At 48.3% G+C, this 14,735-nt stretch overlaps 1 protein-coding gene across 3 annotated transcripts in view; it reads left to right on the forward strand.

Moving 5' to 3' along the window:
* Positions 1–14,735, forward strand: part of EVC2 (EvC ciliary complex subunit 2) — a 144,264-nt gene that overhangs the window by 13,382 nt on the left and 116,147 nt on the right. For 2 of the 3 annotated variants that reach the window (XM_082629743.1, XM_082629741.1), the window contains exons 5-7: positions 486–672; positions 6,160–6,269; positions 10,962–11,015. In XM_082629743.1, coding sequence (XP_082485869.1) covers positions 486–672; positions 6,160–6,269; positions 10,962–11,015 — 351 coding nt within the window. Of the gene's footprint in view, positions 1–485; positions 673–6,159; positions 6,270–7,107; positions 7,182–10,961; positions 11,016–14,735 lie in introns of those variants that run through there. The other variant, XM_082629742.1, reaches the window with a different exon arrangement.

Raw genomic sequence — 14,735 nt, forward strand, 5'->3', positions numbered from 1 at the left:
GCCCTGAGCTATTCAAACACATGGGCAGGCAGAACCCTGAAGGGGGCGACTGGCCAGGAGACAGGAGACCAGCTTGGGGCAAACCTGGAGATCAGATGGCAGTCAGAGGCCCTGGACCGGCTGGGGCTGAATCTGCAAACTAATAGAGTAAGAAAGAGCCACTGTTTGCTTTTCTTGGGGACACCCGTTGTCACAGTCTCCCCAGCCTGAGTGTGGTCCTGTGCGTGGATGTTTTTCCTTCTAAGTTTCTCTGTGGGCATGACTTCACTGCATTTCAGGGTCCCGGTTTCTTTGAAATTATCTCTGAGCAACAGCTTGGCAAGCGGGAGTCAAAATTCTCCTGGGGCCTTTGAAATCAAACCTGATAAATTCTAGAACGTTTGTGAGACCTTAATCCCCTCCCACGGGCACAGGTTGAGCTGGGACCTCGTTTTGGGAAGTTGGGTTTGCCAGCAAGCCCATCCTCACTTTGCCTCCTGTCCTAGGTGTCCGTGCAGAGCGAGTGGCCGACAGCCCATGTGCGTCTGTTTGTGAACAACACCAGGACGCCTGCGGCTGCCAACCTCTCTGACCTGCTGTTACTGGACAACATCACTGGCCTCACCGTTAGGGAGTCGGCTGGAAACCAGACCTCAAGAGGGTTCCAGGCTTTCAGGAAGAAGTTTCTGCAAGGTAATAGCCACGCGTATGAAGTCAGGGGTGGAAAACGATGAAAATACATACAGATACTCACAGAGCACGGGATGTGCAGCAGGCATCTTCTTAGACACGTGACATGTGTTCATGCAGTTGGGCCTCACAACGGATTGTGCTATCAGGGCATCAGAGGAGGAGACCACTGCTCAGTATCTGCAACCAGGAAGCTGGCTTGTCATTTAGGTTGAGAGAGGTGGGATTTTGGGAAAGAGCTTTTGAAATATATATATATTCAACATTTATTATGAAAAATTTCAAACATACACAGAGATTATAGTGAACCCCAATATATCCATCACCCAGATGACCAAAATGACCATCACTCAGTAAAATGAAGAGCTTGTTTTGGGGAGTGCTGGACAGGCCTGGGCGTGGTCTGACATCAGTCCTGGAAGCATGCTCTTGACATGTTCAAGCGTGTTCAGGCGTGTTCACGGGAGTAACTCCACTACTGACTGGCTCCCTTTCAAGGTATGACACCATCACTGACTGGCTTTCAGAGATGTGTTTCCTGAGGTGATTTGTCATTGGTTAATTAAGGAGATTTAAAACCAATTCTGGATGCAGTTGTTACTATGACTTCAGAACTGTTCAGTTTTCCTAGGAAGGTGAGATTTCTTTTATGCTGAGTAGGTGCCCTGTCTTCAGATAAAGAGACTAAGGTGGTGAGGAACTTGCCCAAGGCCATAGGACTGGCACTCAAGGCTGAGATTCAAACTCAGAAAGTCTGGATTCCTCCTTCCACCCTGTACCCAGGATGCTCTAGTGCCTCTCACACACCTGGGACTCTTACTGACCTCTCCACTTCCATACACATGGCCCACGTTGCTCATCAATCCCACCACTCTTTCTCTCTGAGTCTAGATGAAGCCTCAGAATCCTTGTTGACACCATATTATTGACAGAAGCTACCAGTGGAGTTGGCCCACAAGTAGTGACTTCTTTGCTGGCTCTGGTTTAAGCAGTGTCATAAAAACTGTATGTTACATCCCAGCTAAGTGATCTTCAGTGCCTTTCTTCAATGATGTAAAAATAAATTCCCCCAATTCTTAAACTGGTGCTCAGAGAAAAGAACATGGGGCTGTAAGCAGAGCACAGACTCGGTCTCAGACAGACCTAGCTTGACTCCTAACTTAACCATTTTGGAGCTGTGTGGCCCCTGTAAATCACCATCTCTGAACTCCAGATGTGGCATGTGTATAACAGCCTCATAGAGCTGTTGCAGAGGCGAGACGAGGTGATGTGGCCTGGCGCTCTGCCTGCTCCGGTGTGGCTTGCCTCTCTTGTCCTGTTGCTCCAGTGGTATTTTGTAGTCCGAGCTCCTGCAGACCGAACTTGTCACTTTTCTCCCATGGCTCGGCATCAGCTCCTGCTCTTGTGTCCGTCTGGAGGGTCCTTCTCTCCTTCCCTGCATCTCATTCACCTGCCCCTCCTGCATTTCACCTGCTTGGAGCCTGGACCACCCAGGCACTTCATGCATGAACTCACTGACTTCACCCCAACACATGAGCTCTGCACACCCTTGAACCTCAGCCTCTGCTCCTGTGAACTGTGGGTGCTGGTGACACACTTCAGGGAGTCCTTCTAAGGAGAAGCTAGTTCATTCATGAAAAGTAACACAGCCTGGCCCGTGGGAAGTGCTCCCAAGTCCATGGCTATTTTGTTGTGAATATTTTTATTTTTATTTTTTATTTTTGTGTTTGGTAAAAAACACATAAGACCTACCCTCTTAAGAAGCTTTTAAGCATACAGTACGGTACTGTTAACTGTTGTACAGCACATCTGTAGAACTTTTTCATCCTGCATGACTGAAACTCTATCCCCATTGAATAGCACCTCCATTGCCCCCGCCTCCCAGCCGCTGGCAACTATGTTTATTCTTGTGACTGTATTATTATTGTATGTATGCCCTCGCCTTACCTCTGCCTACTGGATTCTACATGCCCTGAGAGTAATATCCAAACTGTGCTTGTCTGTAACTTACCGCAATCTCAAGGGATATGACATTGGTTTTCAACTTAATGGCATGAAACTTTTTTCCCAAAGAATAAGTATAGAACTACAGAATCAAATGACCCATCCGACCCCAGCTCATTGATGCTCTGACAATATCAATATCATTTTCATCATCATCATCATTTGCTGCTTTAAAAGAGCCACAGGTCCAAGAGGGATAGATGGCTTCCTACTTATTAACTGGGTGACCCTAAACGAGTCACTTCATCTCTGTCAGTCTCAGTTTTCTCTTTTGTCCACAACAGGAAATAGTGTACCTTCCATCTGTCTCAGGACACCATTTGGGGATCAACTGGTTGATGTCCTGCAGACATTTTGAGGGTGATAAAATCACTGCCAGGTCTGATTATAATGACCTTCACCGGTATTATCATTTTAATTAGCAATTTAATCTTTATCACCTTATCTTTATGATCTAACTTTTATCATTATACACAAATAAAGTAAAAATGTTGAGGATTTTTAAAACAAAAATCCTAGGGATTCCACAGGCTCAGTGCTAATTTCTCCTCTTTTCTTTACATCTTTTTGAGGTCTCAATACATTGAGAGATGAAGCACATTATAGCATACTAGGGATAAAATATCACCCCTGATACAGGTACAGGCAGAGTCAGAGGACAAGTGTAGCTGAGATCAGGTGGGCTGGCTGACTGACCAGCAGAGTTGGACAGGCTTTATCACCCGCTGGGCATGTTGGGATGGCTCCCCCATCCTGACAAAAAAGCAAGCAGGAGTCTTGCTTTCTGCCAGTAGCCCACTCCCACGAGTAAGATAGGCTGACTGGCAATGCATACCCAAACTTTCCATCGGATGGCGTGCATTGCTCAGTGAGAAAGGGGCAGGGAGAGGCCAGCCCTGTTTCAGGTGGGGCACCCATGCTCAGGGACATAAACCTCAAGGGTGGTGAGTGTGTGCTTCCCTTGCCGATCTCCATCGTTTTGTTCTCCAAACCCACTGGGCTTCTGGTGAATCTGAGGATTGCCAGGGGGGTAACTAGTGCCCTGGGGAAGGAGAACAGCTGTTGATCGGGACTCAGGACAGCCCTGCTCCCCCAAACCCCCATTCGTTGCCCCTGTGTGTGTCCTTCTGGGACTGCTGGTTGGGGGAAGAAATTTTTTTTCCTGCCCCATGAAGGTTTTGGAAATGACTCGAGTGTTACATTATTGAAATAAACTCAAAGGATACTCCAGACCCAAGGCTGGAAATCCTCCCTAATTCTAATACCCATTCAGATCACATCCTGCTACGCTATTAAACAAAGTTTGTCAGGGGGTTTGCAGTATGATTCAAGGACAACCCTGAGTTCATTCGCATCAAGATCCTCCAGCAACCTGCCAGCACCTCCCTTTTGCAAATTCTCCCGGAGAAATGAAAAGTTCAGGAATGAATCCCTGACAGATGGAAATCCAAAAGGAATTAAAATCTGAGATCAAAATTTTTGCGCTTGTAAGTTTTGAAGTCCACAGTCAAAATTCTTAAATTAAGGTTCCCCAGACCATCTTCCCATTGTTTTATTCTGTCCAGACTCCCCCTGATGGTTGTTGCTGCTGGGAGGAGTTGGGGTTCCTTCAGCAGAAGAAAGGGTGCAGCTCCTTGACTCAGAAGCTGAAATTCATTGAACCCCAATTTTTTCATATGCTTCACTTTAAAAAATTTCCATGGAGGCAAGGGACATGAGAGTATCATATAAACAAAATGTGGTCTATCCATACGGTGGGATATTACGCAGCCAGAGAAAGGAATGAAGTACTGGTACACACTACGACATGGATGAACCTCAAAAAGAAGAGGTTTGCTCGGGGAGCGAAACCTGACACAAAGAACACAGCTTGTATGATTTCATTTCTATGAGATGTCCAAAAAGGCCAATAGTCCCCAAAAAGTAGATCAGTGGTTGCCTAGGGCTGGGGGTGGCTATGGAGAGTAACTGCCATTGGGCACCAGGCTACTTTTTAGGGTGATAGGGATGTTCTGAAATCAGACTGTGGTGATGGCTGTACAACTCTGTAAGTGTACAAAATTCTCTAAATCTCATGTTTAGAACAGGTGAATTAGTTGATGTATAAATTTTATCTCAAAGCTGTTTTTTTTTTTTTTTGAGGTACGCGGGCCTCTCACTGTTGTGGAGCACAGGCTCCGGACGCACAGGCTCAGCGGCCATGGCTCGCGGGCCCAGCCACTCCACGGCATGTGGGATCTTCCCGGACTGGGGCACGAACCTGTGTCCCCTGCATCAGCAGGCAGACTCTCAATCACTATGCCACCAGGGAAGCCCTCAAAGCTGTTTTTTTTTTTTTTTTTAAAGTATCACAATGTCATTTCCACATCCACCCTGTTCAGACAACCAGCCACCAGTCTCAGCCTCTGGACAGACACGGCCATGTCCCCAAAGCAGCACTCAGCATCCTCCCCAGACCATGGCTGAGGCTTAGAGGCATCCATCAGAAAGAGCAAGGACAGAGATGTTGCTTTAGTTCACACGTGCCTTCGGTTTCTGCCAGGTATCTGGAGCCCACCTGAGAACGTCAGCTCAGTGGGAGAACTCCGCCTTTAGTAGTTACGGTGGGCACAGTCTATTTCCAACATCAGACGGAAGGGTCCCCAGGGCATGCCGGCCCTACCTCCACAAGATGGGGCTGAGACATCCCTGCCTCCTACAAAACTGGAAACCTGCAGTGGTGGCCACCCTGTCACCTGCTTTCGTTTGGGGTCCCTCTTTTTCCACCCATGCCTCCAGAGCCTGCTTGTTCACCTGAGGGTGTGACTGAGTGTGGCCCCTCCCGATAGCGGAGCCATCTTCTTCTAACGAGTCCTGGCTTCTGACTAAGGGGAGCTTTGAGTCAGAAACCCTATCTCCTAGGAAGCTTCTCTGTTTGTGTAATTAAGCCATCGAAGGCCAGCCAGAGACCATGAGGTTGGAGGAGACCCTACGTGAGCCTGAGTGACTTTCTCCACTGCCCCCTCCCGGGCCCAGTCTGGCACTGCTTCCCTGTGCTGCATGCTGGGCTTTCAGAACCAGCTGGAGGTGTCAAAGCGGCAGCTAGTGTCGCCCAAAAGTCCTATAAAAACTCTGTCCCATCGTTGTGTGGATGGGATCGTTGGGAACAAATAGGTCCCCACCTGGATTCAGAACAAAACAGAAAGGTTCTGGATTTCCTAAGTGTATGGCATCCTGAATTAAGAGGACGGGCCTGCCCAGCCCCAGGATGGGGTGGAGCCCAGGTAAAGCTCCTTGTAAGGGTGCCGACAGCCCTTCCAAGTGAAAAAAGAGGGGGTCCAAGAGCACACCTGCCCAGTTTCTTCTCCCCGATAAAAAGTATGTGAGATCAAAGGGGCTCTTGCTGCCGCTGTCAGCTGTGATGCCAGCCGCCTTTGGATGCTTGGCTGTGTCTGGGGTGTGGCAGGGACCCCGTTCTTGACCCACATGTGCCTTCTCTCTGAGCAGTTGGAGACTCCTTCTCCGTCAGCTACACAGCATCGCTCGAGGCCAGAGACGTTGGGAGTGGAGAGGTCCTGATGCTTCCTGCCCAGCTCTCCTTCCAGAGTTCATCACCGGTATTGTCTTTGTTACTTTGATTTCTTTCTTGTCACTGTTGTTTTAGAAACCCTGGAGACAACATCTGTTAGTTCATTCTTTTCTTCGTTCCATCCTTCATTTGTTCAGTGATGATACCCAATTCTGGATAAATGCGCAGCCCCTGGAATCTCACACACTTGACCATGAATCAGGCTCCCTCGAAGCTCCTTGTGACCTTAATTACTTTAACTTCTGTGGACCTGATTATCAAGATATGTAAACGATAGATGTTAATTTATCATCGCTGTGTCTTGGGCATAGTAAGCACTCAACCAAATATCTCCCATTTGTATTGGTTTGCTAGAGCTGCTGTGAAAAAGTACCACAGACCAGATGGCTCAAAAACAACAGAAATTTGTTTGTTCACAATCTTGGAGGCTGGAAGTCCGGATCAAGGTGTGGGCAGGGCTGGTTCCTTTTGAGGCCTCTGTCCTTGGCTTGTAGAGGGCTGTCTTCTCCCTGTGTCCTCACATGGTCATGCCTTTCTGTGTGTCTGTGTCCTAGTGTCCTCTTCTTTTAAGGACACTTTTCAGGTGAGATTAGAGTTCACCTTGATGGTCTCATTTTACCTTAATCACATTTGTAAAGGTTGTCTCCAAATACAGACACATTCTGAGATACTGGGGATTAGGGCTTCAACATATGGATTTTGCGGGGATGTGATTTAACCTGTAACCCCATTACTATTAGCACCTTCATTTTGCATTCACTTTTTTGTTAATCCACGTAGGCAGTGAATGTGGTTGGTTGCATGACCCGTGCTACATGCTGTACACACCTGGGAATACAGAGGAGGAGATCTGTGCTCCGCTCGAGGCCGGAGATACTGGGAGTGGAGAGGTTCTGATGCCTCCTGCCCAGCTCTCCTTCCAGAGTTCATCACCGCTATTGTCTTTGTTGTCAAGACAATATTGTCAAGATCTCCGGCCTCGAGATCAACGAGCTCGTGCTCTAGTTACTCTGCTCATTTTGTTCTGATTTCAGTCCCTGGAGAAAGTACCTCTTATAATAGACTTAGAAAATGAGGCTCCAAGGGTGACTGCCCCAAGTCACGTGGCAGAATCAATATCGGACCCCACAGCTGCCGAATCGTTCCATCCAAGGCTGGGGAGCCTGTGTGCAGTGTTTTCTGTTGCAATAAGAAAAACAGTCCTGGATAAAATTAAATAAAATGAAAGATTCCCAAAAGGTAAAGACCAGATATGAGAAAACTGTATAAAACTGTCAGAAAAGACAGATGTCTCCGAACACAATTAAGTGCAAAGTCAAGAACAGAGGACAAAGAAGGATACAAAAATGGAGATAAAATGGCCCAGAAGAAATACCATCCGAATTTCAAAGGACAGGAAACCAAATATGTTAAAATTAAAATTTAAGATAAGGCAACAGTCGGAAACCAACAGTGAGAAACTCAGAAACCCAGTGAAATTGGAAGCCTCCACCTCCTCATGTAGGGAGGGGACGTTAGGCCAGGGCGGCTTCACCTCCCAGAAGAGCCTGGGGAGGCTGGTGGGGCAGCAGGAGGCATGAGGTCCGGGGCCTCTCACCCCAGGGCGACCTCCTTGGCTGTCACCCCCTGACGAGTCCTGTCCGTTGCTTTGCTTGGTGTCTGTCTGTGTCATGTCAACCCCATCCCCCCAGTAACCCCCATCCGCCACTAGAATGTCACTCCATGAGACCAGGGACACCATTGGCCCTATTCCCAGGTGTGTTCTCAGTGCCCAAAATAGAGCCCCACCCACACTAGCTGCTCAGTAAATATTTGTTGAGTGGACGAATGAATAGATCAGTGAACTAATGGTTCTTGGGCAGGTGTGGTTTTTTTCTTTTTGAACTTCTCTGAGCCTCTAGTTTCTCATCAGTAAAAGGGAGATTGTTCTATAGTCTCCAGTCTCTTGTGGGGATAAAAGAGATGATTTTATATTTGCACGTGGCCTGCGGTTTCTTTCCATCCCCTTCCAAGCCTTCAGGTACTCTCTGGGCAGTTCTGTAGACAGAGCGGAGAGTCCCCCTGCCCACCTGGAGATTCCATGTGTTGTAGGTTCCTGCCTGCGTTAGACTGTCAGCATCGCCCTTCCTGGCCCTGCCTTAGAAAAGGCCCATGGAAGGCCGGCGTTTGCTGAGTGGATAAGTGTTGATAATGGTGAGCGGCTCCTATGCCTCATTCTCCAATCGGCTCACCCATTTGGACTTCACAGTTTCTTTGGGTGACTCCTAGGCCTTCCTGCGTGATGGCAAGGAGGTCCAGTGTATTTGGGGCTGAACATGATCAAAGTTTGAGTGAGACTCACGACAACTCCCCAAGAGAACATGGGTCTACTCTGCTTGTCAGCCATAAAGAGGCTCACACTACCAATGGGAGAATAAAGGAGTTATTTAAAAATGCAGGTGCCCAACTTGAAATCCTTCAAGTTAGTGTGGAGCTGGTGTCTGGTGTTTCAGAGGTGGGAACGCTGTCCTCGCTGTGTTTTCAGAACAGTTCAGTGTCTCTGAGTTTCAGTTTTCCCACCTGAGAAATGAGAGGGGTAGGAAGACTCCCCGCAATCTCTTCTAGTTCTGACATTTTCACATGGTATGAGAGCAGTGGAGAGGGAAATAAAAATAGTTACCACTTACTAATCCTCACAGCATGAAGTAGGTACTGTCAGAAATGCATTATGTTTAGATCTGGAAACTACTTTCTCAAACACACACAGATGTGCACACATGCATGCACATGGATAGACACACATGCACACACATGCACATGGATGCACACATGCACGTGGATATGCACACATACACGTGCACATGGATACACATGTGTGCACGTGGATATACACGTGCACACATGGACATGCTCACATATGCACACATGTGCTCGTGGATATGCACACGTGCACACATGCACACTGACACACATGTGCACACGGATATGCACACATACATGCACATGGACACACACATGCATACACGTGCATGTGGATATGCACACATACAGACATGCACCTCAAATTCATACAAGGGTAGATGAGACAGGACCTAGATGAAGGGAGGTCAAAGAGGGGAAAATCTAGAACATTCATCTCCAGTTCCTTACCATTTATTGTATAAACATGCTGCCCACCTTATAAAACCATCACTGGATCTCACGTGGTCCATGTTTCCTGACTTCAGGCTGTGATCTAAAACATGTTTCTCACGCCTTGAAGTTTATGTAGGCGCGGGGCTGAGGATTCATGTTTTGCAAAGAGATGAAGTACACTTTCAGCCCCTTTCTGCTGAGACTTTGAGTGTCAGGAAACACAGGGAGGAGGGACCCAGAGGGAGTGAAGAGAGAGGAAACTGGCCTTTGAACCCACTAGTTCAGGAGACCCTGAAACTCACAGGGCACCATGAATATTCCGAAGCACAGACAATTCAGGAACAGAAAGGGCCAAGTGATTGCTTCATAGGTGTCTCTTCTTTAAAGACTTGTTTGTTTATTTGTTTGTTTCTTAAAATTTCCATTTCCCTCCAGAAAAAGAAAGCTTGTGGCATTTCAACTTCCCTTGGAAGCCTCCATCCGCTTGTCCTGTGGCCCATGATGCATTTGGGATGCCCCAGTGCTCCCAGTGTGGCTGCTGTAACAACTGTAGGGCACGGATCAGGAGGTTTCCTACCTCGGGTGGACCATCACTCAGGTCAAGGGAAAATGCCTCCAAGTGGCCGTGATAGGATTACACAGGGGTTGCCTAGCTCACTGGACTTCAGGCTCCAAGTCTCCAGGCCAGGTTACCTACATTGACACAACCACCCATCACCACCTGCTACACCCAATAGCGGTAATACTTTCACAGCACTCCTCCGTATGTGCCAGGCACTCTTCTAATTAATCCTCACAGCAACCCTCCGAGTTGAATATAATTCCCATTGTACAGATGAGGAAACTGAGGCACAGAGAGGTCAATAACTTGTCTAAAACCACAGTGCTGGAGGGTGATAGAGCCAGGCATGAACTGGGGTAGTCTGGTTCTCTCCAGACTACCCTGCACTGCCTTTCAGTTGCAAGATATTCTGACTCTACCCCCAGGAAGAAGTATGATCTCATGTTGAGTCTCCTCAGATACCATGTGGTTGGACAGATAGCAGTCATAACGCTCACCCTTCATTTTTCCATTTCCTATGTTTTCTAAGCAGAGGAGTATTAGAAGGTATTGGGAGGAGACACATAGGGAGTTGGGGTTTAGGGGTGTTGGGAGCATTGGAAAGAGAGCTGACAATTGGAGCAATGACATCGGAGCCTGTGATTCTCTCCCCCTTCCTGAAGGGTACAGACTAGATCCCAGAGGGTGAAAGTGGCTGCTCCAGGTCACAGGGCGGGTAAGCTTCAGGGTCATCCCTCCCCCGAGCCCGACGTGCCCCTAACCCCAGGTGTTTCACCACCAGGGCACACTGCCTGGGTTTCCCTGGCAGTTAGGGAAACTGGTGTTTGGATTTCCACATGCCTCTAGGAGAGAAGGAGGCATCACAGTTTCATAGACCTTTCCCCCAAAGGGACTTTAAGACATCCACAAGCCTCCATCCGCAAAGTCAAGGGCCCAGTGTTGCTCCAGGCACAGTGGGTTGGTGGGTCGGAAACACGAAATGTTACCCCGTGTCTCAGATGCCAAAACCTATTTACTGAAGTGCTTTCTTTTTTCTTTTTCTAGAACAGAGCCCAGCTAAAAGCCCTTTTCACCATAACAACAGAAGAAAAGATAACGGTAGGAGAAAATCTTTGACCTGGACACCCGCTTTATGCCCCCAGTGTGTCTCTTTATGTCTTTGGTGTGTGGTCTCTTGCTGTCCTCAGAGCCAAGGGTAGGGGCCTACCTCTGGCCTTAGCCTCCCAAACACAAGCCAAGGCTGGGGGCTCTGTGCAGTCTGGGGTCCCCCAGTGTGGCCTGAGGCTGTCTGGCTAGTTTCCTGGTTGACCCTTTCATCTGGGCAAGACGGGTCGGTCACTGCCTGGACAGGCTGGGGCCTCACCCACCCATCAGCCAGCTGGTACCCACCCTGCAGTGTTCACCCCACGGCTAGTGGGTGGTCATGTTTTGTCTTCCCAGAGCTGCCCAGGGCCCTGCAGCCCTGCTTCTGCTATTCATCATTAACATTTCTCCATTTTTGTTCATCATTCAATCACCCACAGCTCATGCATTCACTCATTCACATGTTCATCAAGTGTTTATTCACTATATAACCACGCTCCACATTTCTTAAGCACCTACTAGGTGCCAGGCATCCTAAGCAGTCTTCATTTGCTGAATTGTGACATCTTCACCATAATCTGAGGGGACAGATTGTATTTTAAATCACCTCCATTTCATAGATAGAGAAACTGAGGCACACTTAGGTCAAGTCATTTGCCCAAGGTCACATGACTAGGGTATCAGTGTTCCCAAGACCACTCCCAGGTGCAGTGATTCCCTAGGAGAGCTCACAGGACCACACACATAGTCTTACTCAGGCTGATTTATGACAGAGAAAGGATGCAAAGCAGAATCAGCAAAGGGAACAGGGACTCAGGGCGAGGTCTGGAGGACACCAGGTGCAGGCTTCCAGGGTCCTCTCCCAGTGGAGACACGTAGGACACGCTTAACTCTTCTGGCATCAAGTTGTGACAGTACATGTGAAGTGCTGTCTACCAGGGAAGCTCATTCGAGACCCAGTGCCAGGGTTTGTACTGGGAGCTGGGCACGGGGCACCCTCTGCCTGGTACCTCCCAGGAGGACAGCATGTATTCAGTGTACCCCACATCCTTTGCCCAACAGTTTAGGCCCTGTGAGCCCCTCTTATCAGGAGATGGTGGGAACCCTCTGAAACCTGAGTCCCCAGACACCAGCCAAGGCCCAGCACCTTGAGCAGGCCTCCCAGAGGATGGAAGTCTCAGGCCTGCTGTGTGAACGCCATTCTGCACAGGTAGTGGTGGAATAAGATATGAACCCAGGCCCTTTGGCTCCAGAGCCCTGCTGCTGGGCAGTGGGCCACACTGCCTCCTAGTGAGCCGAATGCCTGCACAGATGAGGCCAGCACAAAACCCGAGTCAGGCACACAGGTGCAGACAGTTCTCCTGGCTGGTCTGTGAGCTCCTGCCGGGCGGCACCATGTCTGGTTCCTTCTTGCATCCCGCACGGTGCCTTACATTGTGGGTGGCACTCAACAGGTAAATATCCCATGACTGAGCTGATTGTCGTCAATGCTGCGTGATTGCAGTAAAGGTCAGAGAACGTTCATTTAATCAGTATTTATGAGCCCTTTCTCTGTGGCCCAGACCTTCTCACGTGGATGGAGACGAGCCATACCCAGGTCTCCAGGGCTGTCTTCAGCTTATTGCCTTCAGGAGAAACAGGCATAGGTGGCCCCCCTGGGCTGCAGACCCATGGGTACAAGGCTTGGCAGTGGAGCAATGGGTTGGATTTCAGCCCCACTGGCCCCTGGGCCAGGTGACCTGTGCCTGTGGACCACGTTCAAGGAGGTAATTATCGAGTGGGGAGATGAGACTTATGCAGGTGATGGCCCTAGAGTGTTGTGGGAACCACGGGCTCTTGCACCAGAGGCCTGGACTTGCATCCCTGTTTTTCCACTGATTGTATGTGACCTTGGGCACATTACTTACCTCCCTGGACCTCAGTATCATGGCTGTAAAATGAGAATAATAATAGTACCCACTTCATAGGGTGGTCGTCAAAGTAAACGGATTGATGCAGGCAAAGCACTCGGCACAGTGCCTTGCATTCTGTAAGCACTCAATAAACATCATCAGTATTATTACACATGAAAATAACGCTGCTGTGCAAGTGTTCTGTGTTAATTGCGAAAAGAATGTTATGTATGAGGCTCTCAAGCTTAAATTCCCACGAGGGCTGCGCCGGTGCAGTAAGTGTGTGAGTCAGGCCCACGCAAGATTCTAGGGCGCAGTGGAGTCTGAGGCAGCCTGGAGATTCCGATCGACCATCACCCACCATCCCTCCCCCACAATGAGACATTAAACAAGGGCAAAAAGCCAAACAAACCATGTACATCAGCTGTGACTGAACTTGTGAGGTTGTGACCCAACATACAGATCATAGGTGCTGGGGGTACTGACAAGGGAGAAAGGGTGGGCTGGGCGGGCTGGGTGGATGGCAGGCCTCTTGGAGGAGGTAAGAATTCACTTGGATCTTAAAGGAAGGAGTTAATTAAGGGTGGAGGAGAGGTTTCTAAAATATGTATCTGAAGATCTGACGTCAAGGTTAAGCCTGTTTGACTGTCGGTTGGACGTGAACCAAGGTTTACTGGGCTCGAGCACAGTGCCTGGCACCTTCCAGGTATACGTAAGGAGGAGGCTCAGCCCTTGCCAGCTGCAGCGTGTGTTCTAGCACAGTTGATTTGGGCACCTGCAAAGATAACGTCGTTATAATAGGAAAGTGTGACAGTGATGAATAAGAGGAACTCAGCAGTGAGGTATAAGCTCCTCTGACATTTTTATCAAGCAGTTAAAAAATACAAAGCAAAGACATTGAGTAACCCATTGTGTAAATTGGGAACTGCAACACTTGGAAGAGACACCATAACCTCCTTAATTTCTTATTAATTTCCTGAGAGTTAAACTGATATATGTCAACTAAGACCCCAAGAAGTCTTCTTACCCTTTCTGTCTCCTGGATGAATAGAGAGGAAAAGAATCACTCCACCCTGTGCCGGACATTGAGTGCAGGTATTCTTTTTAAAAAAATTTTATTGGGGCTTCCCTGGTGGCGCAGTGGTTGAGAGTCCGCCTGCCGATGCAGGGGACGCGGGTTCGTGCCCCGGTCCGGTCCGGGAGGATCCCACATGCCACAGAGCGGCTGGGTCCCTGAGCCATGGCTGCTGGGCCTGCACTTCTGGAGCCTGTGCTCCGCTACGGGAGAGACCGCAACAGTGAGAGGCCCGCGTACCGCAAAAAAGAAAAAAAATTTTATTGAAGTATAGTTGATTTACAATGTTGTGTTAATTTCTGCTGTACAGCAGAGTGACTCAGTTATGCATATATATATACTTTTTCATATTCTTTTCCATTGTAGTTTATCACAGGATATTGAGTATAGTTTCCAGTGCTTTACAGTGGGACCTTGTTTATCCTATGGATAGTAGTTGAGTGGAGGTGTTGATTCAGCTGGACTTCACTCCAGCTTCTTGTAGCGAAGCTGGGCACCCTGCCAGGCACCAGAAGAACAGGTCACCATATTTCACTGCAAGGATCTGAATCTAATCAAGAGAGGGACATTTAAACCAATTGTTATGTCACCCAGATTAATTTGGAGTATAATTCGAATAATAACAATAGTGGAATTTGGGGGAGGAATATGATCAAATCAATCAAAGTTTCACCTGGAAATATAAATTTACAAAGCGAGATGAGAAAATTTCAAAATGAAGAGTAACAAAGGAGGATTTGCCCTAGCAGATATAAAAAATTAGAAAGC

This window comes from Mesoplodon mirus (assembly GCF_964341445.2).
Source record: "Mesoplodon mirus genome assembly, chromosome: 2".
Lineage (NCBI taxonomy): Eukaryota > Metazoa > Chordata > Mammalia > Artiodactyla > Ziphiidae > Mesoplodon > Mesoplodon mirus.